The sequence below is a fragment of the Cucurbita maxima genome, unplaced genomic scaffold (assembly GCF_002738345.1).
Source record: "Cucurbita maxima cultivar Rimu unplaced genomic scaffold, Cmax_1.0 Cma_Scf00018, whole genome shotgun sequence".
NCBI classification, from domain to species: Eukaryota; Viridiplantae; Streptophyta; class Magnoliopsida; order Cucurbitales; family Cucurbitaceae; genus Cucurbita; species Cucurbita maxima.
This window is the reverse complement of record NW_019272034.1, coordinates 2,685,158-2,707,691: the sequence shown is the minus strand read 5'-3', so window position 1 is coordinate 2,707,691 and position 22,534 is coordinate 2,685,158. Positions and strand designations below refer to the sequence as shown.

The following is a 22,534-nucleotide window of genomic DNA, read 5'->3' as shown; positions in this document are numbered from 1 at the left end:
AAAAAAAAAAAAAAAAAAAAAAAAAAAAAACTCAAGGGTAATCAACAAACCTGCCTCTCACTTGTAAAAAATTAAGAAAAGAGAAATATTTGTTGTTACTAAATTCATTTATGTTGAAGCTTATAATGATGTTTAAGAATAAACTTCAAAGGACAGAGTCATTACTTAATGCATTCCTCGTTCCTGAAACTTATTTATTCCTTTGCAACTATAATTCATATGGGATAGTACATGATTGTTTCTAGAATGGCTATTTCTTAAAAGCTCCTTCGAAGTTAGAATTGCAACTAAGATGAAAATCACATTTATTAAATATAATGTTTATCGTTTTTCTTTTGCTTCAACACAAATGTGTATTGTTCTGTTATTCTTGAACAAACGGTAATGCTAATATGATGAGAAACAGGGAAAGAGCGACTTTATCACAAAGTAGTACCAGCAGCAGCATGTACCAGCAAGAATGTCAAAACTATAGCGCCAAAAATATGTGAAGAATTATGGATGAATTAGTACCAGCAGCATAAATACTAGACTCAGAGTTGTCAGAACTATAGCGCCACCTTCCATCACTTTGGCTCAGTGCCTGCAAATTATGCACGAAGTAGACCAAGAATAAATAATACGGATGGATATTTATCACTAAGCACTATTCATGTTTATTTGTTAATAGTAGAAACACATGACCAAGTAAAAAATCAACATATGATTTCTCAATGATATTCGCATTTAATGTTTAGCAATCTAACCTACAGAGCTTGATGCAGTTTTAGTTGACAAGTAAGCCCCAACTGGAAAGGTTCTAGGACTTCTCTATTCCTAGTCTATATATAGATATATAGATAGATACATATAGATATATATATTCTTTTTTTTTTTTTTTTCAAATACTGAATAAACTAACCTTGATTGAATGGAAAACACCATCAGCGTCATTAATGGATAGATCAACTCCAGAACTTTGTTCCTGCAAGTAATGGAAGGAACTTGTTAAATCCAAAAGATGAAATTGGATTTTAGGATATATTCCTTTAAGAATTTTTTTAGTCTCCTTGTCACGTCATTCACCAGATAAATAAGAACTGAGAAAAGATATATTTGTAAAGCAGTTTATATTTGAATCTTAAATCAGCATAAATTAAATAGGAAATATAATACATTGTCATTTGCATGGCGTAGGTTGAGTCTGGATTGTGCATAGAATTTTACCTTTAGAAGTAATAAGCTTCCAATAGAATAGTAGAAGTCAAGCAGCGACCGCGCTTCATTCAGAACAGATTTAAGCCTTGAAGTAATGCTCTTTCACAAAATGAAAAGAAATGATCACAAGTCATGAACATGCATCAGAAACTATCACATAGGAGCTGTTTGGAAGTAATGTGTAGAAATAGAACGAAACCATAAACAATTTCTGGATGTAAAATAGTATTTGACAGGAGGGTTTTTTCAACAAAAAGTAGTAGAAAACAGTAGGAGACTTTGTAGTTTTCATGTGTTTTCTTTAGTCTTTTACTAAGTTAACTTTTCACATCTATCCATCCAATGTCAAAGTAATATTTGATTTCAATCTAATATATTAATAAATTAACATATTAAAGAAACAAACCAAAACGCAAGAATAAAAAATCAACTGGCCCCAACCATTCCAAGTCCAATTCCTGTGAAAAGAAAAGAAGAAAGAAAGTTGAGCTTCCCAAAGGTAAATGCTTTCCACCTCTCAAGGAAAAAGAAATTTCTTCTCCGACAATGAGGACTTCTTTTACTTCCATACTTCATCAGCTTCAGGCAACAGTGGACAAGCTACAGTTGATGACTCTTCTACCTTGGAACTTGGTCCTCATGAGGCAAAAGCTCTTCAAGATATGAGTCCAACAAACTATTATGTGATCAGTCTATGAGACCCAAGTGGGGATTACTTTTATTTTACATAGATCCTTTCCACGAATGTTAGAGGCTTGTGCACAGCTAGTAAAAGGCACCTGATCAAAGAAGTTCTTCTTGGTTGTAAGCGTAACATTGTCTTTGAGGAAACAAAATGCAAGCAGGTTAGTGTTCGGTGAAATCACTTTGGAGTTCTTGCTGGGTAGGCTTGTCTGCCCTGGACTCAATAATGGCTTCAGGGGGCATTCTTTGTTAATTGGATGAAAACTTCATTTCCATATTGATAGCATGCGGGAGCTTTCTCCCTCTCTATTAATTTCAAGCTTGTACATGGTTTCTCCCACTGGATCACAATATTTTATGACCCTTCTTTCAGTGGGGATCAAGCTCACTTATTCTTCTCCTGGCCTTTTTGGGGGGGTGCTTTTTCTCGATCTTCCATGTGATGTGGTGCTTCCCTAGTAGGCCTTGATACTCTTCTTAAACTTCTTGTCAGTCCAGTCTGTTAAAAAATGGCAGCCTTTCTTCGGAGGCTTTGATTTGTGAGAAACAAACGAGTGTTTCAAGGGATGAGGCTTGTTTTGAAGCTATTGGGGATTTGGTTAACTTGTTTGCGTCCACTTAGCCGTCTTTGCTAAAAAAATTATAACTATAATATGATGCATATTTACGCCAATTGGAAGTCTTTTTCTGTAATCCCCTTGGCTTAGTGAAGATTTCTCATCCTCCTTTTGTATGTCTTTTGTCGATAATACAAGTCTTGTTTCTTATCCAAAAATTCTTTTAAACTAAAAAACAATAGAACATTTTTAAAAATAAAATTGCAAAGTGGTGCTTCTTTTTAAATCTCAAACAAGCTCTTAGAAACTGAGCACGAAGGATATAAGGATACCTCATATATCTCCTCCTTGATTTCACATTTCAAAACATCGTTAACTCTCAGAGCATGGAATAGATCCTTTAATACAGCAGATGAACCAAGAACCTCTGATACAGACTTGCAAGTAGCAGCACTTATATCAGGCTTCTCTTGAATTCCAAGAATGTCGAATGTTCTTAGTGCTTCATATGTTTCTTCCAAACTGATAGAAAAAAAAACAAAACAAAACAAAACAAAACAAAACAAAAAAAGAAAGTCAAGGGTACAATGGGAGACCACATACAATAATAGAAGCTCACAGAAAACACAAGAACAAAACCCAAACAACCAATTTAAAAGCTCTATTCTTCAAAAAATAAAATCACAATAATAACACTTTCAAGCATGCTAACAAATGTCCACTGAATGGCATCACAAATGAGACATCCTTGCAAAATTATCATGAAAGGTGATCTGGTTAAAAAATAAAGGGATCGGAATGAAAAATATAATTGAAAATAGGTTTCTATTATGAAAAAAAAAATTAAAAAGTAGTTTGTTGATGTAAAAAAAAAAAAAAATGTTTGACAGTATAATTTATATTAAAAAGAAACAATTTTCAGATCAAAAACAGAATTTTACTGCTTTCATATGAAAGCAAAAGGCAGAGATCAGAACCGTTTTTCAAAAAGGCAATTTCCAGCAACTATTTTATAACCAGTGACGAACCCTTTTCAAAGATCATAGCTTCCCACAAAATTACAGAGAAAGGAAGAATTGAACTTCCCACCAAGGTTAGTCTAAGAACTTAATTGCCATGTCCTTTTTTAACTCAATGTGTCTAACCCAGAGAAACAAAACGCAAATAAACACAAGAATTCCTCAAGTAATAAATGTAGTCTACCTTCCAAATGCTCCATTACTAGGCCGGAAGATCTCCAAAGCTGCATATCGGTGCGAATCTGAGATCGGCTGTAAAATGGTTGCAGCTTGGCAGATCGAAATCCAATAAAGTAGTACCAGAAATCGAACTAGGTTTCTGGCCATTGCTGCAAAAGAATAGAATTGAAGAAACGTTAATATACGAAATACGATCCTATGAATACAACAGATCACGAAATTCCTACATTTCCCAAGTGATTCCATACTGAATTTGACAAAAGAAATTAGCAATGTGTGTGTAGAACCCTAGTGTATAGATCGTATACAAATCGTAAAGAGAAGCTAACCCAAAGAGGGTGGTCGCGCGGTCAACTGTGGGCGAAAAGAGTGATGCAGCGCGAAGAGGCGTAAGCTGATTTATACAGTTTCTTCTTTTTTTTTCTTTTTTCTTTTTTCTTTTATTTTCTTAATACTTAATTTTAATTTTTATTAAATATATATATATATATATAAATGCAAAAATATTCCATTTTTCAATTATGAGATGTTTTGGATCATTGTTGGTAATGGGCCTAACGGCCCAAAATGTTCTGGGCCTTCGCGTGGTTTATATGGTCTTTTTCGATGTCATTCTCGACTAAATCGATGACCGAAAATGATAAGTTATCACAAATGGAAGAAAAATGATATTTTTAACGGACATTAAACTCATCTCTCCCAAATATTGTGTTAACCCAAACTCTTTTCATTGCGTAACTTAATCTCACCGCTTGCAAATATTGTCCATTTTATTAACCCGAACCCGTCACTGAGTAAACATGAATTTGTAACAATCTAATCTTACCGCTTGCAAATATTGTTCATTTTGGCCAGTTATATATCATCGTCAGTTTCACAATTTTAAGACGCTACTATTAGAGAAAGGTGGGGTTGAAAAAAATGAAATATAGCAAAATCTGTAACAACTCAAGCTCACCACTGACAGATATTTCCGCTTTGACTCGTTATGTATAGTTGTTAGCCTCACGGTTTTGCAAGTTTCTGCTAGGGAGAGTGTAACGACCCAGATCCACTGCTACCAGATATTGTTCTCTTTGAACTTTCCTTAAAACATCTGTCTGGTAAGAGAAGGTTTTCACACCCTTATAAATGGTGGTTTGTTCTCTTCCCGTTTTTGGGCTTTCACTTTCGGGCTTCCCCTCAAGTTTTAAAATGTGTCTACTAGGAAGATTTTCACACCCTTATAAATGGTAGTTTGTTCTCCTCTCCAACCAATGTGGACATCACGGAGAGATTTCCACACCCTTGTAAAAAAAGTTTCATTCTCGTCTCCAACCGATATAGGAGGATCTCACAGCATCCAAACAAACACACGAGTAGTATCGACATCAAATTTGGCTCACCCTCACACTAGCAACGAGCCCAAATCCATCTCGATCGAGAAACCAAATGGGTCATTACACATCTCTCCATCTAAAAACAAAAGGTCAGTGTTCATAAGATGACATTGACACATCACAAATTTCAGTTACTAAAGCTTTAGATCATTCGCCAATTGACCAAGTTGGGCAAAGCAAATTGAAGGGCTGAGAGGAAGCATTTCCCTCACAAGCAGGGCAGACACCACCATATGCTCTGTTTTCAGGCCTCCATTCAACTCTCCTTTAGTAGTCAAATATACTCATTGCTAACCCATTTGTTCTTCACCCACCTCTCTGCCGTGTAGACTCTGCCAAAACAACCCTTTTACAGGATCGACTCACTTATTACATTAACCTAATTGCTCTGTTTTTAATCAAACAAAAGTAATTAATCTCATACAATCAAATGTTTCCGTACCGTATACAAATCACACCATACCACTCTAAATCTACTGTTTTTTTGAAGTATTACAATCTGGGTCTGTCGAAATTTCAACCTCTACGACTTACGAGAGGCTAACTAATTGAACTATACTCAAATTAGCTCTATGGAAAAGGAAGCTAAGTCAAGATCAGAACCTCTGTTCTTGTCTTGAGTTGTTCTAGTCTAATTAGACTTAGTGCTAATTAATATATGATTAATTTAATTGGATTTTTGAAAGGTCAGTTGAAAACAAGCCTCTGGAATTTGGTTGCGGTTTGAGAATCCGAATCCTCGCATAGAGACAGAGCCCTCTTCTTGTTGACGATCCCACAATTACTGTCGGCGAGCGACGGTAGCGGCGGAGGAAGGGGAATTGTAACCGGCGGCAAATGAAACGATTCCAGCGGTGGAGGTGGATGTCTCCATTGAGGAAGCGGTCCAGCGAGGAGAAGCGTGTGTAGAAGTGGACCGGCGTTCATCACCGCCTGCAAGAGCTTACCCTTTTCCGGCAATGGCTTTTCAGGGACCCAGTCGATGATTTCGGGAGATGAAACGATGCTCTCATCGCAATCGGAGGAGGAGAAGGCGTTTTGGGAATCGAATCCTTTTCTGGGGTAGTCGTCGATGGTGGAAATTGCAGAGAGAGGCGGCGGTGGCGGCGGTGGCGGCGGCGGCGGGTGTTGATGATGGAAGAACATTTTCTGGAGGAGAAGGGTTTGGCATTTCTCATTGGCTTCGTCTCTTTCTCTAATGGCTTGATTTAAAAGATTCTTGAGATGTAAAAGCTGGTCGTCCTTCTTGTTAAGCTCCTCTTGGACTGTAATTTTGGTCTGTTCAAGCTCCAGAGTGGTGCACAGAAGAGAATGCCTGAGTTCATCGACGTTCTGCCAAAGAAAAAACAGAGGAACCACAAAATCAAAATCAGAACAGAATTTCGAAATTCTGGGAAATACCCAGAAAAAGTAAGGGAGAATTTGAGAAGATGGGTATGAAACTGACCTTGGTTTGCAAGAAATAAGCCCAAGTTAAAACAGGGCTTCGTTGGTTATCCATGGAGTTGGGGAAAGAAACAGAGAAACAGAGAGAGAGGGAATTATAATGGGATTTGGATCGGGAGTTTTCAGGGGAGAAGGGAGTTCGTTCTTATAAAAAAGGAGATGGGGTTGGGATGTGGTTAAATTCTCACTAGGGTTTGGACAGAACAACAAAAGGGTCATGGCTAACCTGTTCTATAACAAATCCATCGACCCAAGATCGGGTTAGGTTGGGTTAGAAGAGAAGAATGAGACACTGATTCATTCAAGCACCTTAAATAAGGTTTGGGTTAGGTTAGAGTGTCTGGGTTAGGTTCGGTTGAATGGTAACATTACGAACGTTAAATATTCTATTTTCTAGTTGGTTGGATTGACCCACCAAAAAATATCAACCCGTAAATCTTCGAATCTATTTTTCGATTTTTAAAAAATTCAACCTGACCCATACGAACAAAAAAAATTAACTTGATTTGGGTTAGGTGGCCTGAGTTAGTCGAAAAATTGAATTATTTATACATTTTTGTTAAACTATAAAATCAAAATATAAATTAAAAGAAAAGTTTGGTAATAATTTTAATATTTTGAAAACTACAGGATTTCCGAAATTTTTTTTTGTTTTTGAAATGTTATTGTGGGGAGTAAAAAAGTAATTGCAAAAGCTTTAAACCTTAATTACTCCAAATATTATATAAAATAAATAAATAAAATAAATAAAATAGAGAAAGGAAAAGGTTGATATGACTAATTATAAGAGCTTTATCTGTAATTAGATGGCTTCCAAACAGTCTTAGTCTAACCTTAAATACTGCTTTATCTTTAATGCTGAAAATAGTGTTAACATTCAGACAGCTCTCTTTAATTAATGTCTCTTAACAGCATCTCTCTTTGAAGCTAATCAATTTTTGTTACTTTTTGGAACATTACATAATGTAATTCTTTTTTTTTTTTTTTTTTTTTTTTAATTTGTTCATGTGCCGAGTCGTTTTCGAGCTTATTTAAGTAAATTAATTGGGAGAGAGAGACGAAACATTCGTTATTAACGTGTAAAAACTTCTCTCTAGCATACACGTTTAAAAACTGAGACTGATGGTGATATGTAACGAGCTAAAATAGACAATATTTGCTAGTGGTAGGTTTGGACTGTTACAAATAGTATCCGAGGTAGATATCGGTTGGTGTGTTAGAGAGGACGTTGGGCTCCCTTAAGGGTGGATTGTGAGATCTTACATTGATCGAAAGAGGGGATAAAACATTCCTTATAAGAATGTGAAAACTTCTTCTTAACATACGCGTTTTTAAAATTGTAATGTTGACGACGATATGTAACGGGCTAAAACATACAATATTTGTTACGGTAGGCTTGAGCTGTTAGAAATAGTATTAGAGCCAGACATCGGATGGTATGCTAGAGAGGATGTTGGGCTCCCTTAAAGGTGGATTGTGAGATCTCACATTGGTTGAAAGAGGGGATAAAATATTCCTTATAAGGGTATGAAAACATCTCCCTAACATACGCGTTTTAAAACTGTGAGGTTGACGACGATATGTAACGAGTTAAAACAAATAACATCTGTTAGCGGTAGGCTTTAGCTGTTAGAAATAGTATAAAATCAGACATTGGGCGGTGTGCTAGAGAAGATGTTGGGCTCTTTTAAGGGTGGATTGTGAGATCTAACATGGGTTGAGAGATGGGATGAAACATTATTTGTAAAGGTGTGAGAGCAGACACTGGGCGTAAGCTTGGGCTATTACATGTAGAAAGCGGTTTTTCACATATTAAATTACTTATGGTCAACGTCTTTCGACGGATACATATAAATGTAAAATTGGACATAGTGAAATGCAACCGACACAGGTATAGATAGGCACGAGTTGATTATAGTGAAAGATATACGAGTTTTGAAGGTGATGATACCAAAAATTACAATTGGGCAGCCACCTCTCGTGTCCCATTGTTTGGTGTAATTATATTAGGCATGATGAAAGCAAGTCTCTCATGTGAAGTTGGCATGCGTGCACCATTCTATGACAAGGAAGCGCCAACTTGAAGCATTGGAGGGACACCCAATGGCCAATGCCATCATATATAGAATCTCATTCACTCTTTGACACATTACTCAATGTCCTTGTTGGCACATCACTCGGTGTCCATCCCTTTTAGGGTTCAACGTCCTCGTTGGCACACTATCCATTGTCTAGCTCTGATACCATTTCTTCCACTGCTAGGAGATATCGTCTTCTTTGGGCTTTTCTTTTTTACTTCCCCTCAAGATTTTTCAAACATATCTATTAGGGAAACATTTTCACACTCTGGTAAAAAATGTTCTATTCCCCTCTCGTGAGTTTCGTCATTATCCAAGCTCACTATATAGAATCTCAGTCACTCTCTCTTTTATACGTATAAGTAGAGCTAATCAAGTTAAACGGGCCCAATAAAATAATAGTTTAAAAATGTAAAATTGGCGAAATCGTTACCGTTTTTTTTTTTTTTTTTTATATAGCAAGTCAACTATTTGTAGATTTAAAGAGAATTCAATCTCTTTACTCCATGTATTTGTTCATGTTATCTTAAGCATGATATGTGGATATAATAAGAATCATAATTATATGGATAATTCATAATTGATATAATTATGAGAGAGAGGTTATAAAGCAAGCAACCGAATATTCATATTAATGGATCATATTCATATGTAGATAGCTCTTGTAGTTAGCTAAAAGAACATCATAATTGCACGACCACCTTTCCCGACATAACCATGCATTATGCTATAATTATGTGTACAATTTAACGTTAATTTTACTACAACACCCATCAAATCCATTCAACAAAATTTATCAATCAACCCTAAAAACAACTCTGACTTCTACGACATTATCATCTTATCTACTTATCTTGAAGTGATTTTACGAGTGAAAATTGTTCTCACAAATTAACATTAGTTCTTTTAGTATGTTTTGGTTTCATTTACGTATTTTCTAAGAAAAATTTCAAAAGATTACTCAACATTGATCGACACGGAAAATGAAGGTACATTTTGTTGCGTTTGCTACAGGAAGGTTTCTACACCCTTATAAAAGGTGTTTTATTCTCCTCCCCAACCAATGTGGGACATCACAATCCACCCCTTTTGGGCCCAGCGTCCTCGCTGACACTCGTTCCTTTCTCCAATCGATGTGGGACTACAACGAAATCCACCCCCTTTGGGGCCAGCGTCATCGCTCACACTCGTTCCTTTCTTCAATCGATGTGGGACTACAACGAAATCCACCCCCCTTCAGGGCCCAGCGAGAAGGCACAATTCACCCCCTTCGGGACCCAACGTCCTCGCTGGCACTCGTTCGTTCCTTTCTCCAATCGATGCGGGACTGTAACCAAATCCACCCCCTTTAGGGCCCAATGAGAAGGCACAATCCACCATGTTCGAGGCCCAACGTCCTCGCTGGCACTCGTTTCTTTCTCCAATCGATGTGGGACTGCCACCAAATCCACACCCTTTAGGGTCTAGCGAGAAGGCTAACACATCGTCCGGTGTCTGGCTTTAATACCATTTGTAACGGCTTAGACCCACCGCTAGTAGACATTATCTTCCCCAACCAATATAGGACATTATGACTATGTTGCAGGGAATGCAATAAAATGTTGAAGCGGATACCAAATGAGTCGTTACAAGCTCTCATTCAAATGTAATATTGGTTTATTCGTGTATCCTTTTCTACATAATCATATATTAAAATTAGACACTTTTATATTGAATACATTTTTCGATGTAATTAAGGATTAAATTGAGATGTTGGACCAATTTTCCAAGGGGGGCCCACTTTATCGTGTTTTATAAATGAAATTAAGGGCTTTAAGTAAGGTATCTGCATCTGCTGCAGCTGAGATAATGATGATACGATTTGGCAATGGAATTATATATATATATATATATATATATATATATATATATATATCTTTATATTATTGCCAAGATTTTGGGTGGGTTAACTATAATTAGGTCGATAAACACTTGATTACTAACAATTGCCAGCTGACTTTCCTCACTAATACTTCTTTAAAATGCTTAATTATAATTAACAAACTAAGTGTATTTTGGTTAATTATAACAAATAAAATCAATAATTACTCTCACATGTTCGATGATAAAAGTCCAACATTGACTAATTTAAGAAACGATCATAGTTTTATAATCAAAAATACTCTCTCCATTGGTATGAAGCATTTTGATGAAGCTCAAAGTAAAGTCATGAGAGCTTATGCTCAAAGTCATTGTGGAGAGTCGTGTTCATTTAACTATTGTGACAAGAGTGGTTAACTATTAACTATATATCACATTAATAACTAAAACTTAATCATATATTCATAAGTCATAACGCTCAATTTTCATAATATTTCAAATGTAGGGTAAAGTTGAGTTGGGTTATGAATCCTATTTTGAGGTTAGCCAAATTGACCCGACTGAAAAAATTTCAACCTTTGAATCAAACTAAATGGTTCGATTTTTAAAAAATTTAACTCAATCCAACTTAAGTTGAGTAGTCCATATCATCGAATCATATGAACGATCACTACTTCGAGTCTCAATCCCGAGAGAGATTGATATTGATTACGAGAGAACGGTAGCATTTTTTGGAAAAAGTGAATGAAGAGAGTACTCATCATAGGAAGGAAAGCATTGGCATTGGCATTCCCTTTTGAAGAAAAAAGGATAAACGAATTACTTTCAAGACAGTTGAGAATGATTGTGTCCTCTTCATAAAGTCGAAGAGAGCCATGAAATAAACAGCAAAACCCTAGAGCTCTTTCTTTTTTGACCCATCTACTCTTATATGCACCTCGATCTAATGCATGCGTAAGCGTATCTCTTCACGATTTTTTTTTTTAATTGTCTCGAGTTAGATGCTCGATAAAGATGATGTAACATGTTAAATTACCCTTAGCAGATATTGTCTTATTTGAACTTTTTCTTTCGTGTTTCTCCTCAAAGTTTCTAAAACGCGTCGGCCAGAGAGAGATTTCCACACTATTATAAATAATGATTCGTTCTTTTCATTAACCAATGTGGATTCTTATAGTCCACTGCCCAACGTTCTCGTTCACTATTGTAATCGATGTGGGATCTCACAATTCACCTCCATTCGGGACTCAGTGTTCTCGCTAGCACTCGTTCCTCTCTTCAATTGATGTGGGATCTCACAATCCACCATCGTTCTCGCTGACACTCATTTATCTCTCCAATGGATTTATTATTTTCAATTTTATTATTATTATTGTCACGTTAACACCTAATTTCAAATTTAAAACGAAAAAGTTTTTTTTTTTATTTTTAAGAAAAAGAAAAAATAAAAAAAGGAAACAGTTGGAGCACAGTCCCAACGACATGAAGTGGGGCCCACTAACCGCTAGTACCTGTCAAGCGAATAAAAACAAATTCTTGGCCCGGACTTTCCTCTTTCTTTTTTTATTTTTTTCCACGAAATTAAAATCAAAATTAGAAAAATAAAAATAAAAAATGATTTAAAATTAAATAAATAATTAATTACAAAGAAGCCCCTGGTTTGTTTGTGACGCGGTTTTAGCTACTTCCAACTCAATCTTGGTTTAGATTTATTTTGCCACGTGTCTCTTTATCATTCGCTTAAACATGCATTAAATATTTTTTTTCTCTATTTAAAAATTAAATAAAATCTTTTGTTCCATCAAATAATATTTAAAAAAAAAACAAAATCTTTCTTTGTCCATTAGCTCTTTGTATATATGTAATAATATAAAATTTTCAAATTCTTTGAACTTTGTCACTTTAATGATATCCATTTTCATATCAAATCCCTAAATTAAATGTCTCACATTTATTTATTTAATATCGGATGGTCACATGTGGTATTATTCACCGAACTTATTTTATATATCTCGACTATCTTATCATGTTTGTTCAAGAAATTTGTCCAATTATTTAATTTGTTTTAGTTCAACCATTTCTACGTAACGAGATCGAACACTGAATTATGCTTAAATTGGTATATTATATCACATATTATCTTTTTTCATAATTATTCGTTAAAAATTATTTTTTTTAATTGTCTATTTATTAAAAATTTAAAATTGACGTAAGGATGATAGTAGGGTGAGATACATTTTTGTTCCATTCACACTCGAAGAAAAATAATAATGGGGAAGTAGTAATTTGAGTTTTAGCCAACGACGATCGTTAAATAAAAAACATCATAATCAAATAAAAATAAAGGAAAAGATTTGAGGGCCAGATGGGGAAAAAGACATAATGAAATGAGGCATGTGACATTGGATTATGCATCATGAAATCTTTATCATAAGCTAACAAAACTATATAATAAACTTCATTTTCAAGTTGATTTTTTTTTTTATAAGTATCTACCAAAGAAATTAAAAAAAAAATGAAAATGTTTAAGAAAGTAGAAACAGGAGTGGGGTCCACACGGTTTAATGATGACATTATAATGGTGAAAATAATCGGGTGAAATTGAGAACAGAGTAAAGTTGGTGGACTTGACATAATATTTTGGTTGAAAACGACGTGGTTTTGAAAATAAGGGTTTAGCCACATGGCTGCGCTTATTTTATTATTTATTATGCTTTCAAACCTAATTAATTTTGAAAAAAAAAATATATCTCTTGAATTATTAGTGGAAGACAGTATTTTTCCTAAATGTAATTAAATAAAATATATGTATATATAATTGTATTTTTAAGTAAATTAAAAAATGAATCGATAACCAAATTTCAAATTTATGAATCGAGTTGAGTTGATTGCATTCTTGTTTCATTGGGTCTCTTGAACGTCCCTAAGTGACAATAGGGTGCGAGCCCACATGCTACTTTCTTTGATATTTTGGGTCATATGTTAGCCCAAAACAAGACCAATCGACACGCGATGGTGTTGGTGTTGGAACGTTAGTTCGAAATTTGATTGCTTAAATGAAAACAGGAAGAAAGGGTTATAAATGAGCCGTCTTTTGTAAATGACTATCATTACAAATCGTTAGTCAAATTCATCGATTAAACTATCCTCCTTAATCCAAATCAAGATGGTTAAAAGAATAGATGTTCGAATTTCTTACTTCAAAATGTCAGATTTCAATTACAACACCTTCCCCTTTTTTAATAAGTTAGAAGTTCGAATCTCTTTTCTCGACAGTTATATAATTTACACTATACATACACACTCGAAACAAAATAATATATAAACATCACGAACAATACAAGCCACAGGTGGAATAATCATAGCTACGTACAAGAAAGTAAAATTTAAACTGCTAGCTGAAACAGTATAATGATCTCACTTGTCATTCATGTCGTCTGATTTTAGCGTTGTGACGAGCTTCTTTGTAGGATTGAATCTTTTCAGCAGCTCTGTGCAATGGTCTTCCAATATAAGATCTTTGCAGAGCGGAAGATGATGATGGTGAATTGACATTGTTGTTCTTCCTTTCTTCTTCATCTTCTCCAGTAGCAGTAAATTTCATGTCTTCTTCTATCTCAAACGAGTTATCTTCAGGGTGTCTCATTTGATATCTAAATCTACCAGATTGTGCTCTTACACAATGCCTGTAAACAGAAAAATATGTAAAAAAAAGCAGCAACTAAAGTTGAAAGAATACCAGTTCAAATATTGCTAAGTACCTTTTGTTTTCATCATCTCTCTTCATCGCACACTTTGAGTATGAAGCTGAAGGGCTCATAGCTGCAGTTGTTTAAGTGTCGTTACTTTTCAACCAGATAATAAGAATAAAGTTTTCAGGTTTTGGACGTTGAGGATCGTGTGGAAGGAGTCCCACACTAGCCGCTAATTTAGGGAATGATCATGGCTTTATAAGTAAGGAATACATCTCTATTGGTACGAGGCTGGGAAGCCAAAAGCAAAGCCACGAGAGTTTATGCTCAAAGTGAACAATATCATACCATCATGGAGAATCGTAATTCCAAACGTAGGAGTCCTCTTAACATGGTCTCAAAACCATCCTAATATTTGGGAGTAACATGTTCTTGAAAAAGATTTAGAAGTGATTTATGAGGAAACAGTCCTAGAGAATAACTTTATTAAAAGCATTTTCAAAAGAGTAGAACTAAGCATCAGAATAATTTCTTATGAAACCCTATACTTCAACTCACAATTTGAACATAACGGTGAGGATAGTTGCTATAAATTGGCAATAAAATGGAACATTTTTAGGCTTTTGTTCATATTCATCAATTCATGAACATACATTGATTTCTAGCTCGTCCGGAGGGCTTTCTGTTTCCACTGCAAGCTTTGGTGTCAGTTTTAACCGCAAGTGGAAATTGCTCTGTTGGCTTCTCTTCTTCCTGAAGCCAGGAAAGAATGGGTGAAAAAGACAGTTCTAAGTGAAGTTTGAGGCATGAAAAGAATAGAAAAGCAGATGCCTGAAAGAAAAAAAATGGAAATTACCAATTACCTGCCATTCAGAATTTCCATTATTCATTCCTGCTTTCCCCTGACGGAATATACAGCAGTTTCTTGTTAAAATACATGACTTTTTCATTGCCTATTGAATAAAATTAACCTCGCTAATCAAAATCTTGATAAGAAAAGCTTCAGTTTTTCCCCCAAACCGAGTTTGGGGTCTAGTTTAGGATTTGATCCAAAAACTGTGTTAAAGAATAAGATCTTTAGATCTAAATTATCCAAAAATTTTAAAAAAGGATAAGAAATCAACCCAAATGAAAGTTTTGGAACAAATTTCCTTGATGATCAAGATAAAAAATAAAGAAAACTCATTTCTAAACTCGTGATTCGAATCATTTCACAAGAAAACTTCGATCAAGACTACTCCTAATTACATATTTTTGATTAAATTACCATTTTAGTTCCAATTCTAACATTATCTCTGTCATCATCTAGATGATGATCTGACTACTTATTGAAAAAATATTAATAAATGACTGAAACAATTCCAGAAATAGACAAAATAGATATCCCTACTATTCTTTGCAGGAAGAAAAAGTGTCTAAAGTTACTACCACAGTATTCAAACGCGTTGCTTTTAGCAAGGCCTCCTTGCATTCAAGCTCATGCCCCAGTGATTTTATCTGAAACACATCAGGACCAATTTATTGAGCATACATGAGATGCAAACAAATACTGCAAAAAAGAAATTCAAGATTCTTGGGAACTTACTCTCTCTCTCCCTAAATTGATTTCCTGTAAGAGGAAATCGATGTAAAGTTAATTAGAGTCTCAGAGTTGTCAAGGGAAATGAAAAATAGGAGAGGGATAATCATAAATGTTTCTGAATTATAAGTGATCGTACTGCTAAAAAATGACTGTTTGATTGAGCAAGCTGCCAATTCTGAAGCTGCAGTTTCTGAATGCATTCCCGAAGTTTGTTTAGCTCGGCTTCACTCAGATCAATAATTTCACTGTTCAAATGTCAAGGAATCGTTTCTTTCTCTTGAAAGTTCTGTTTTCAAAAGATATGAACTACGATAGTATTGACATGATATGCTAATGAGATTGATAATAGACAATTTAGACGAAGAAAAGGCAAATCCAGAAGGATACTTCTTCTCCATGACAAGTTTCATCAGAGCCATATTTTCCTGATCCATAAATTACATCCAATCAAACAAATATGTCAGATTAAAGAAAAACTTTCTTAAAAAAAAAAATCTGAGGAACAGGCAAGGGAGACCAGATGCATACGTCCACCAGCTGATCGACAACGTCTTGATTTGACCGCCAAGCTTCCGAAGACCTTTCATCTTCCATATGAGCTCTCATTGTCTTGGAATTCGTAATATCTGCTAGCTTGTTTCGCACTCTGCTTCCAATTGACAATCGCTTCGCCATTTCAAATCAGCGAATTGTAACACAATGCCCTAAGGAAGAAATTTTGCCAATAATTGGGGATTTCTGGTGTTTGTGATGAGAGGAATTTGCGGTTTTTATGGAAGAGAAAACAGAGGAAATTAGAGAAGAAAGAAAAGCCCTAATTACAGAGATTCAAGATTCAAAGGAACAAAGAAAAAAAGCTGAAGACGAAGATTCTGCAATAGTTGAGAGCTTCGGCCGGACAACGGCTTTCCGAATCGGTAAAGCCGAGAGGGCTAAATTAAATCAATTCCGAACCTACCTCTCCGAACCAAGATTTTAAATATTTGAACGTTACCCTTGTGAATCCTTTTCTTTATTTTTCTTAGATGCTCTTTTATCTTTTTTTTATATATATAATAATTATTAATTTAAACACAATGGAATTATATTCCTAAATTCTCTAAATTATAGTGATAAAAGAAACCAGGAGAGCCCGAGAGATATAAAAGTATTTTCAACCCAAAAAACAGTTATCAAATAATGAACCAAACCTAACTTAACTATAAATTTTTTGGGTTTACCCGAGTTGTTAGGCTCATTTATTCAATTATTTATTTTTAATCAAAGTAAAATGTTAGTTCGTCAAAATTTATTTTCAAACTTTTTTTTTATAATTTGCGACTCGATTTCAATATATATTTTGAAAAATTAGTTTTCAATTATAAAAATATTATATTTAAGAGGGGTCGAAGAATAAATAATAAAATAAATAAATAAATAAATAAATAAATAAATAAAAATATATATATATATATATATATATATATATATATATATATATAATTGCGACTCAATTTTTTTCAAACATTTGCGGCTAAATTTCAATATATATTTTAAAAAATTAACTTTCAATTATTAAAATATTATTTTTTAGAATGGTTGAAGAATAAATAAGAAAATAAATATATACATAAACATTTTTTTACCCTAGTTCAATATATATTTTAAAAATTAACATTCAATTATTAAAATATTATTTTTAAGAGTGGTTAAAGAATAAATAATAGAATTAAATATATATATATATATAATTGTATGCAAGTAAAAATGTAAAATTGGGGTTGGTTTAGCTCACCTCAGTCTAGTTTTAGAAGAACACGTGAACTAACTTAATCAATTTTATTTATTAGAACTCAATCCAATCTAAGTTGTACAAATTAGATTGAATTGATTAAATTTTTGAAGTCATCGAATTCTTTGAACACTCCTGATGAGAGAAATTTACAAGATAGGATGATATACGGAGATATAAGGAGTTTGTCGGGTTGTAAGACTAAGAGTTGAACGTCCCAGTGCCACCACAAGTACTACAAGAACGAGCAGAAGAACACTTGGAACAGTAGCTCCATTTTTTAGGAAGCCTGAGAAAGATTAAGATCAGATATAAGTTGAAGGTTGAAGAGTTTCTAACAAAAAAAGAGAGAGACAAAACAAGAAAATTGTACGCTGCGGTGAACCGAGTGGCCATGTTCTTCGCAGCCAACCGTGCACGCTCTGCATTTTCATCCGACAGTTTCTTCAGCACAAACCCTTCACCTTTGCATTCAGAACATAGGCCTGAACCACCGCAGTCTTCACATGGTCTCAAAGGAATCTGAATTTTATGGACAACATCAGAGAAAGCTAGAAAAGAGATCAGCACAAGAGTTGCATACAAAGATATGAATAAAAGAAGCAAGGATATGGACATAAGACATAGATATGACATGATACAGATACGGTAAGAACAAGTTTTGAATTCGAAATAAGTAACCTATGCATGTGTTTAACGTATTTATTGTAACAGCTCAAGCCACCACTAGTAGATATTGTCTGCTTTGGCCCGTTACGTATCGCTGTCAACCTCATAGTTTTTAAAACACATTTACTATAGAGATGGTCTAGACCTACTCTGATCAGGTGATTGACTCTTATACCATTTGTAAGCCCAAGTTCATCGATAGCAGATATTGTCGTCTTTGAGATTTCCCTCGAGGTTTTTAAAATGTGTCTACTAAGGAGGGTTTCCACACCCTTATAAAGAATATTTTGTTATTCTCTCCAACCGATGTGGGATCCCACAATCCCACCGCCAAACGTTCTGGCTGGCACTCGTTCCCCTTTCCAATCGATGTGGGGTCTCACATTTATTGTGCTATCAAGTATCCGGCACATGTCTAACAAGCATCCAAGTGTCTATATGTGTTAGACACGAGCATGTAGCCAAACTAAAGCTTCCGTGCTTTTTTTGTAACGACACAAAAACAAAAACAGTGCAGTAACTGACAAGATGCAGGTTTCAAACACTTGATTCTATATGATAATGGCACATAAATGGTGTTTTAGATCTGAAGCCAACCTCCTCCGCTTCAGAATCTTTGTTTCTTCTGGAAAGGAAGGTGGCTGCTGCACCTACAACTGTAGCAGCAATGGCCACAGAAGCAGCTGTTTCAGGTAGGGAAGAAGCTATAGTCAGTGTTCTTCTCCCTCCTTGAAGCTTCAAATCAGCTGAAATAGGATTGGAGTCGAACAACCGAAGTCCATGGTTGATGGGCTTAGGATCCCTAATTACTTCACAAGAACAGAATTTCAATCAGCAGAAAGTTTAGATGTCATATCATAAGTTCATAATGTAGATTCTGCTACAGCAAAAGGAAAATTTAACAGCTTCTCCAATCCATTAATCTAATATTACACATATTTGTTTACAAAATTTGATTCTAGAGCTTTAACAAGACATTGTAATGATAGGCAAAGAACAATGATCAACAGCTTTGACACCATTTTTCTGCTAAGAGTTGCATCAAACAGTTGTGTAAACAATCACAGTCAAATAGCTAGCGGAAATAACATGTCACAAGTGCTTCCGCTCAAGGTTTTTAAAACACATTTGCTAGGGAGACATTTCCGCACCCTTATAAAGAATGTTTGTTCCTTTCTCCAACCGATGTAGGATCTCACAATCTACCCCAAATACTAGATTCGTTCACCTCTCCAATCAATGTGGGATCTCACAGTTCACATCCCTTCAGGGCCCAGCGTCCTCGCTAGCACACCGCCTAGTATCTGGCTCTTATACTATTTGTAACGACTCAAGCCCACCGCTAGCATATATAGTTCTTTTCAGGCTTCCCCTCAAGGGTTTTCAAATGCGTATGATGAGAGATTTCCACACCTTTACAAAAAAATGTTTTGTTCCTCTCCAACCGATGTGGGATCTCACAATATCGCTCCAGGGCACGACATCGTTGACAAAATTTCTTCTCAAGGTAAGTTAAGGGCTCCTCTTTGTGACAATCGGTACCTTCAGGCAACAAGGTGCCCTTAAACCACCCCAATACAAAACCAACGTCTTCAATAGTGGTACATTGCACTACTTCGTGACCTACATTTCTCAAATTTACAAGAACTAAAAGACCTTAATCATAAGCCCCCTTGATTTCAGCAATATGGTATACAACCCCTTTGTTGTCACCCATCATAACACTTTAACCATTACTAAAGATGAGTTAGCAACCAGACAATCACAAGCAAACGCACAAAATCTAGTCTCTCAGGCCTCAAACCTTTCCGAAACAACCAAATTATGGCAAACGACTTTTGTCAAACAACACGCCGGCTTGGAAAATCCCAACACTGATGAATAAACCGACCAAAACCCTGTTGCAGAAAGACCGAAAACAACGAAAGGGCAATCGCAAGAAAAGAAATGGCGAAAGAAAGTTAGAGCTCTAAGAACCCACATGAACAGATATCAATGGAAAATCCCAATTTGGCAACATGGGGAACAGAGAAATGGAACGAAATTCAGAGCAAACAGAATTCAAGCGTACTCTTGGAGGAGGAGGCAAACAAGGGTGTAGGCAGAGTCAGCTCCATTGAGAAGGAATTGTAAGTTCTTTCGCGCAGAACAAAGAAATTTCTCTACCTGCTTCTTGTTCCGCTATTCTTGGGTCCCTTATCTTCATAAGAGATATTGGGAACAGCTTAAATCCTTTTTTCCTTATTTTCATCTTATCTATAAATTAATTGATTTTTTTGACCAAAAAAAAAAAAAAAAAAAAAAAAAAAAAAAAAAAAAAAAAAAAAAAAAAAAAAAAAAAAAAAAAAAAAAAAAAATCATTTATTTCTAGTGAATAACTATATTATTAAACAAATAATCTTGATAATCACCCGACGGTATGGAAAAGACCTTCCGACCTAAAACCTTCAGCCCTTATGTTCAAATAAGGTGTTCAAAGCACTTCACTTTGTTGAGGATTATTAGGAGTGTGTCCCACGTTAGTTAATTTAATAGAAAATGATGAATTTATAAGTGAGAAATACTATCTCTATTAATACGAGACATTTGAGAAGCCGAAAGCAAAACCATAACTATGAACTCAAAAGGAACAATATAATAACATTGTGGTGAGCTAATTGATGTATTATATGTAGTCTTAAAAAAAATTCAATTGAAACGATAAGAAATAGAGAATAAATAAATAATTTAATAGATTATTTTTAAAATTTGAATTTTTATTGTGTAAGTTTCAAAAAAGAATATAATGATTTTGATAAAAACCCATCATTGCACATAGCTTGAAGGTGATGATAATAATAATAACAACAATAATAATAATTACGTATATTACAAACAATTGTTTATGATAATAATATTTATTTCATTTCTTTTAATGAAAATTAATTCAATATAACAAAATTTCAAAATATTTTAATTAAAAATTTATTAACGTTTTTTTAAGTTTGGTTAAGACTTTGTAATTGTTACCAATAAATAAATAATAATAATAACATGAGTATATATAAATTTTTTTAACTATTTAAAATTTAATTGAAAAAACATTTTAAATCAATTTTAAAATTTTGGTAGCGTAGTTTTTTTTTTTTTTAAATATAAAAAATTTACAAATCATCAATTGGAGAGTAAAACAAAACGAACAGTGAAAATTTTAAATTTTGTATAATTGTCAATTGAAACGGAATATTCTTTCTGATGGGAATCTTGAGCCAATATTCTCAATAGACTATTGATGTGAATAAAATAAAATAATGGTCTTTTAATTTTTATTTTATTTTATTTTTTTGGTGAAATTCTGTTGGAATGATTGAGTGGGCCCAAATGGGGTTGCTTGGTTTTGCGGGTTTTAACAAGCCAAGGCTTTTTTCAAATGGACTTGTGCATAGATATGGTCTGTTTTGACCTATTACATATTACTTTTACAGTTTTAAAACGGGTTTATTCAAGAGAGGTTTTTACACCGTTCTAAAAAAATGATTTATGCGAAATTTCACAATTCACCTCTTTGGAGACTTAGCGTTTGCACTAAAACAATGCCTCGTGTCTAGCTCTGATATCAGTTTGGACCGCAAAAAATAGACTCATTTTAAAATCATGAGACTGACAACAATACGCAACAAGCCAAAGTAATAATATTTGTTAGCGGTAGACTTAGAGCTATTCCACACAAACTTCACGTTCTAATATCCAATTAAGACATTATTTAAGTCGTACAGTCTAACTCAATAGTCTTTACTTTTGAACAAATCTTTTATTACATTCAATCTTTCTCGTACCAATTTTTATTTTTATTTTTTTTTCTATGTGCGGACGTTTAGTTTTTAAACTCTTTGCAGAGACCTAGATTCCCACGCTAGAACGACAATATTAATTATGTTCGTTATACAACAACGAAAAAAAAAGAAAAAATAAAATTAAAAGAAAAAGGAAAAAATGGAATGAATAATGGACTTTTGCACCTTACTTTAATTAAAATCAATCAAATCATTATGTCCGGATAGAAAATGGAAGTATTTGTAATAAATTAAGAAAAAAAACATGAGAAAAAAAAAAACGACAAAAAGACAAAATTAAATAAAATAAAAAAGAAAAAGAGATAAAGAAAAAAAGAAAAAAGAAAAAAAGCAAATCAAGCATAGAGCCAAACTGAACAGCGCCCCGGTGAAAGCGGGTCAAAGGATCCGCTTCTCTTAACCTTACCTACACGCTCACTCTATACACATCCAGTTCTTCCACTCTCTCCGCTTCAGCTCAGATCCAGGTTTCTCTCCCTGTTTACTCTCTTCAAGGCATGCTTTAATTCTCATTTGTTTCTTGTTCTTTCCTTTTTTTTTTTTTTTTTTTTTTTTTTTTTTTTTTTTTTTTTTTTTTTTTTTTTTTT

The 22,534-nt window shown here is 34.3% G+C and overlaps 5 protein-coding genes across 9 annotated transcripts in view; 1 reads left to right on the top strand and 4 right to left on the bottom strand.

Moving 5' to 3' along the window:
• The window catches only part of LOC111493390 (dolichyl-diphosphooligosaccharide--protein glycosyltransferase subunit 2-like), an 11,702-nt gene extending 7,657 nt beyond the window's left edge, over positions 1-4,045 (bottom strand). Inside the window, exons 1-6 of one of the 2 annotated variants that reach the window (XM_023143090.1) lie at positions 3,967-4,045; positions 3,642-3,786; positions 2,771-2,960; positions 1,207-1,296; positions 902-964; positions 514-583 (exon numbers count right to left, since the gene is read on the bottom strand). In XM_023143090.1, the coding sequence (XP_022998858.1) occupies positions 514-583; positions 902-964; positions 1,207-1,296; positions 2,771-2,960; positions 3,642-3,784 (556 nt within the window). In that variant the 5' untranslated portion in view covers positions 3,785-3,786; positions 3,967-4,045. Of the gene's footprint in view, positions 1-513; positions 584-901; positions 965-1,206; positions 1,297-2,770; positions 2,961-3,641; positions 3,787-3,864; positions 3,899-3,966 lie in introns of those variants that run through there. The other variant, XM_023143089.1, reaches the window with a different exon arrangement.
• A 1,362-nt stretch (positions 4,046-5,407) lies between these two features.
• Positions 5,408-6,623, bottom strand: LOC111493418. Its single transcript, XM_023143126.1, has 2 exons — positions 6,464-6,623; positions 5,408-6,348 (listed from the first exon to the last, which is right to left on the bottom strand). Exons 1-2 carry the CDS (start codon positions 6,515-6,517, stop codon positions 5,704-5,706), a joined length of 699 nt encoding a protein of 232 aa, XP_022998894.1. The 5' UTR covers positions 6,518-6,623; the 3' UTR covers positions 5,408-5,703.
• Positions 6,624-13,700: 7,077 nt separating this feature from the next.
• On the bottom strand, positions 13,701-16,612 carry LOC111493410 (shugoshin-1). Of its 2 annotated transcripts, none has more exons than XM_023143119.1 (9): positions 16,203-16,612; positions 16,062-16,099; positions 15,811-15,919; positions 15,678-15,701; positions 15,524-15,589; positions 14,956-14,994; positions 14,746-14,845; positions 14,162-14,222; positions 13,701-14,086 (listed from the first exon to the last, which is right to left on the bottom strand). In XM_023143119.1, exons 1-9 carry the CDS (start codon positions 16,347-16,349, stop codon positions 13,825-13,827), a joined length of 846 nt encoding a protein of 281 aa, XP_022998887.1. In that variant the 5' UTR covers positions 16,350-16,612; the 3' UTR covers positions 13,701-13,824. The 2 variants fall into 2 exon arrangements, with proteins under 2 accessions (XP_022998887.1, XP_022998886.1); XM_023143118.1 differs by having other exon boundaries at positions 15,521-15,589; positions 16,203-16,611.
• An 876-nt stretch (positions 16,613-17,488) lies between these two features.
• Positions 17,489-20,344, bottom strand: LOC111493423. The gene is made up of 4 exons (XM_023143135.1): positions 20,186-20,344; positions 18,712-18,923; positions 17,819-17,967; positions 17,489-17,734 (listed from the first exon to the last, which is right to left on the bottom strand). Exons 1-4 carry the CDS (start codon positions 20,229-20,231, stop codon positions 17,647-17,649), a joined length of 495 nt encoding a protein of 164 aa, XP_022998903.1. The 5' UTR covers positions 20,232-20,344; the 3' UTR covers positions 17,489-17,646.
• Positions 20,345-22,307: 1,963 nt separating this feature from the next.
• LOC111493388 (ABC transporter G family member 3-like) overlaps positions 22,308-22,534 on the top strand; it is a 7,872-nt gene continuing 7,645 nt past the window's right edge. The window contains exon 1 of one of the 3 annotated variants that reach the window (XM_023143084.1): positions 22,308-22,414. The gene's annotated coding sequence lies outside the window, so the exon portion shown is untranslated. Of the gene's footprint in view, positions 22,443-22,534 lie in introns of all 3 variants that reach the window. The other 2 variants (XM_023143085.1, XM_023143087.1) reach the window with 2 other exon arrangements.

Excerpts from the sequence above, each read along its gene's own strand:
- LOC111493418 (XM_023143126.1), bottom strand. The coding sequence starts at position 6,517 with ATGGATAACCAACGAAGCCCTGTTTTAACTTGGGCTTATTTCTTGCAA. Across the intron at positions 6,349-6,463 it reads CTTATTTCTTGCAAACCAAG|AACGTCGATGAACTCAGGCA; the intron begins GTCAGTTTCATA and ends TTTCTTTGGCAG.
- LOC111493410 (XM_023143118.1), bottom strand. The coding sequence starts at position 16,349 with ATGGCGAAGCGATTGTCAATTGGAAGCAGAGTGCGAAACAAGCTAGCA. Across the intron at positions 14,846-14,955 it reads ATGGAAATTCTGAATGGCAG|GAAGAAGAGAAGCCAACAGA; the intron begins GTAATTGGTAAT and ends TCCTGGCTTCAG. Across the intron at positions 14,087-14,161 it reads AGAGATGATGAAAACAAAAG|GCATTGTGTAAGAGCACAAT; the intron begins GTACTTAGCAAT and ends TTCTGTTTACAG.
- LOC111493423 (XM_023143135.1), bottom strand. The coding sequence starts at position 20,231 with ATGGAGCTGACTCTGCCTACACCCTTGTTTGCCTCCTCCTCCAAGA. Across the intron at positions 18,924-20,185 it reads GTTTGCCTCCTCCTCCAAGA|TAATTAGGGATCCTAAGCCC; the intron begins GTACGCTTGAAT and ends GTTCTTGTGAAG. Across the intron at positions 17,968-18,711 it reads AAGATTCTGAAGCGGAGGAG|ATTCCTTTGAGACCATGTGA; the intron begins GTTGGCTTCAGA and ends CATAAAATTCAG.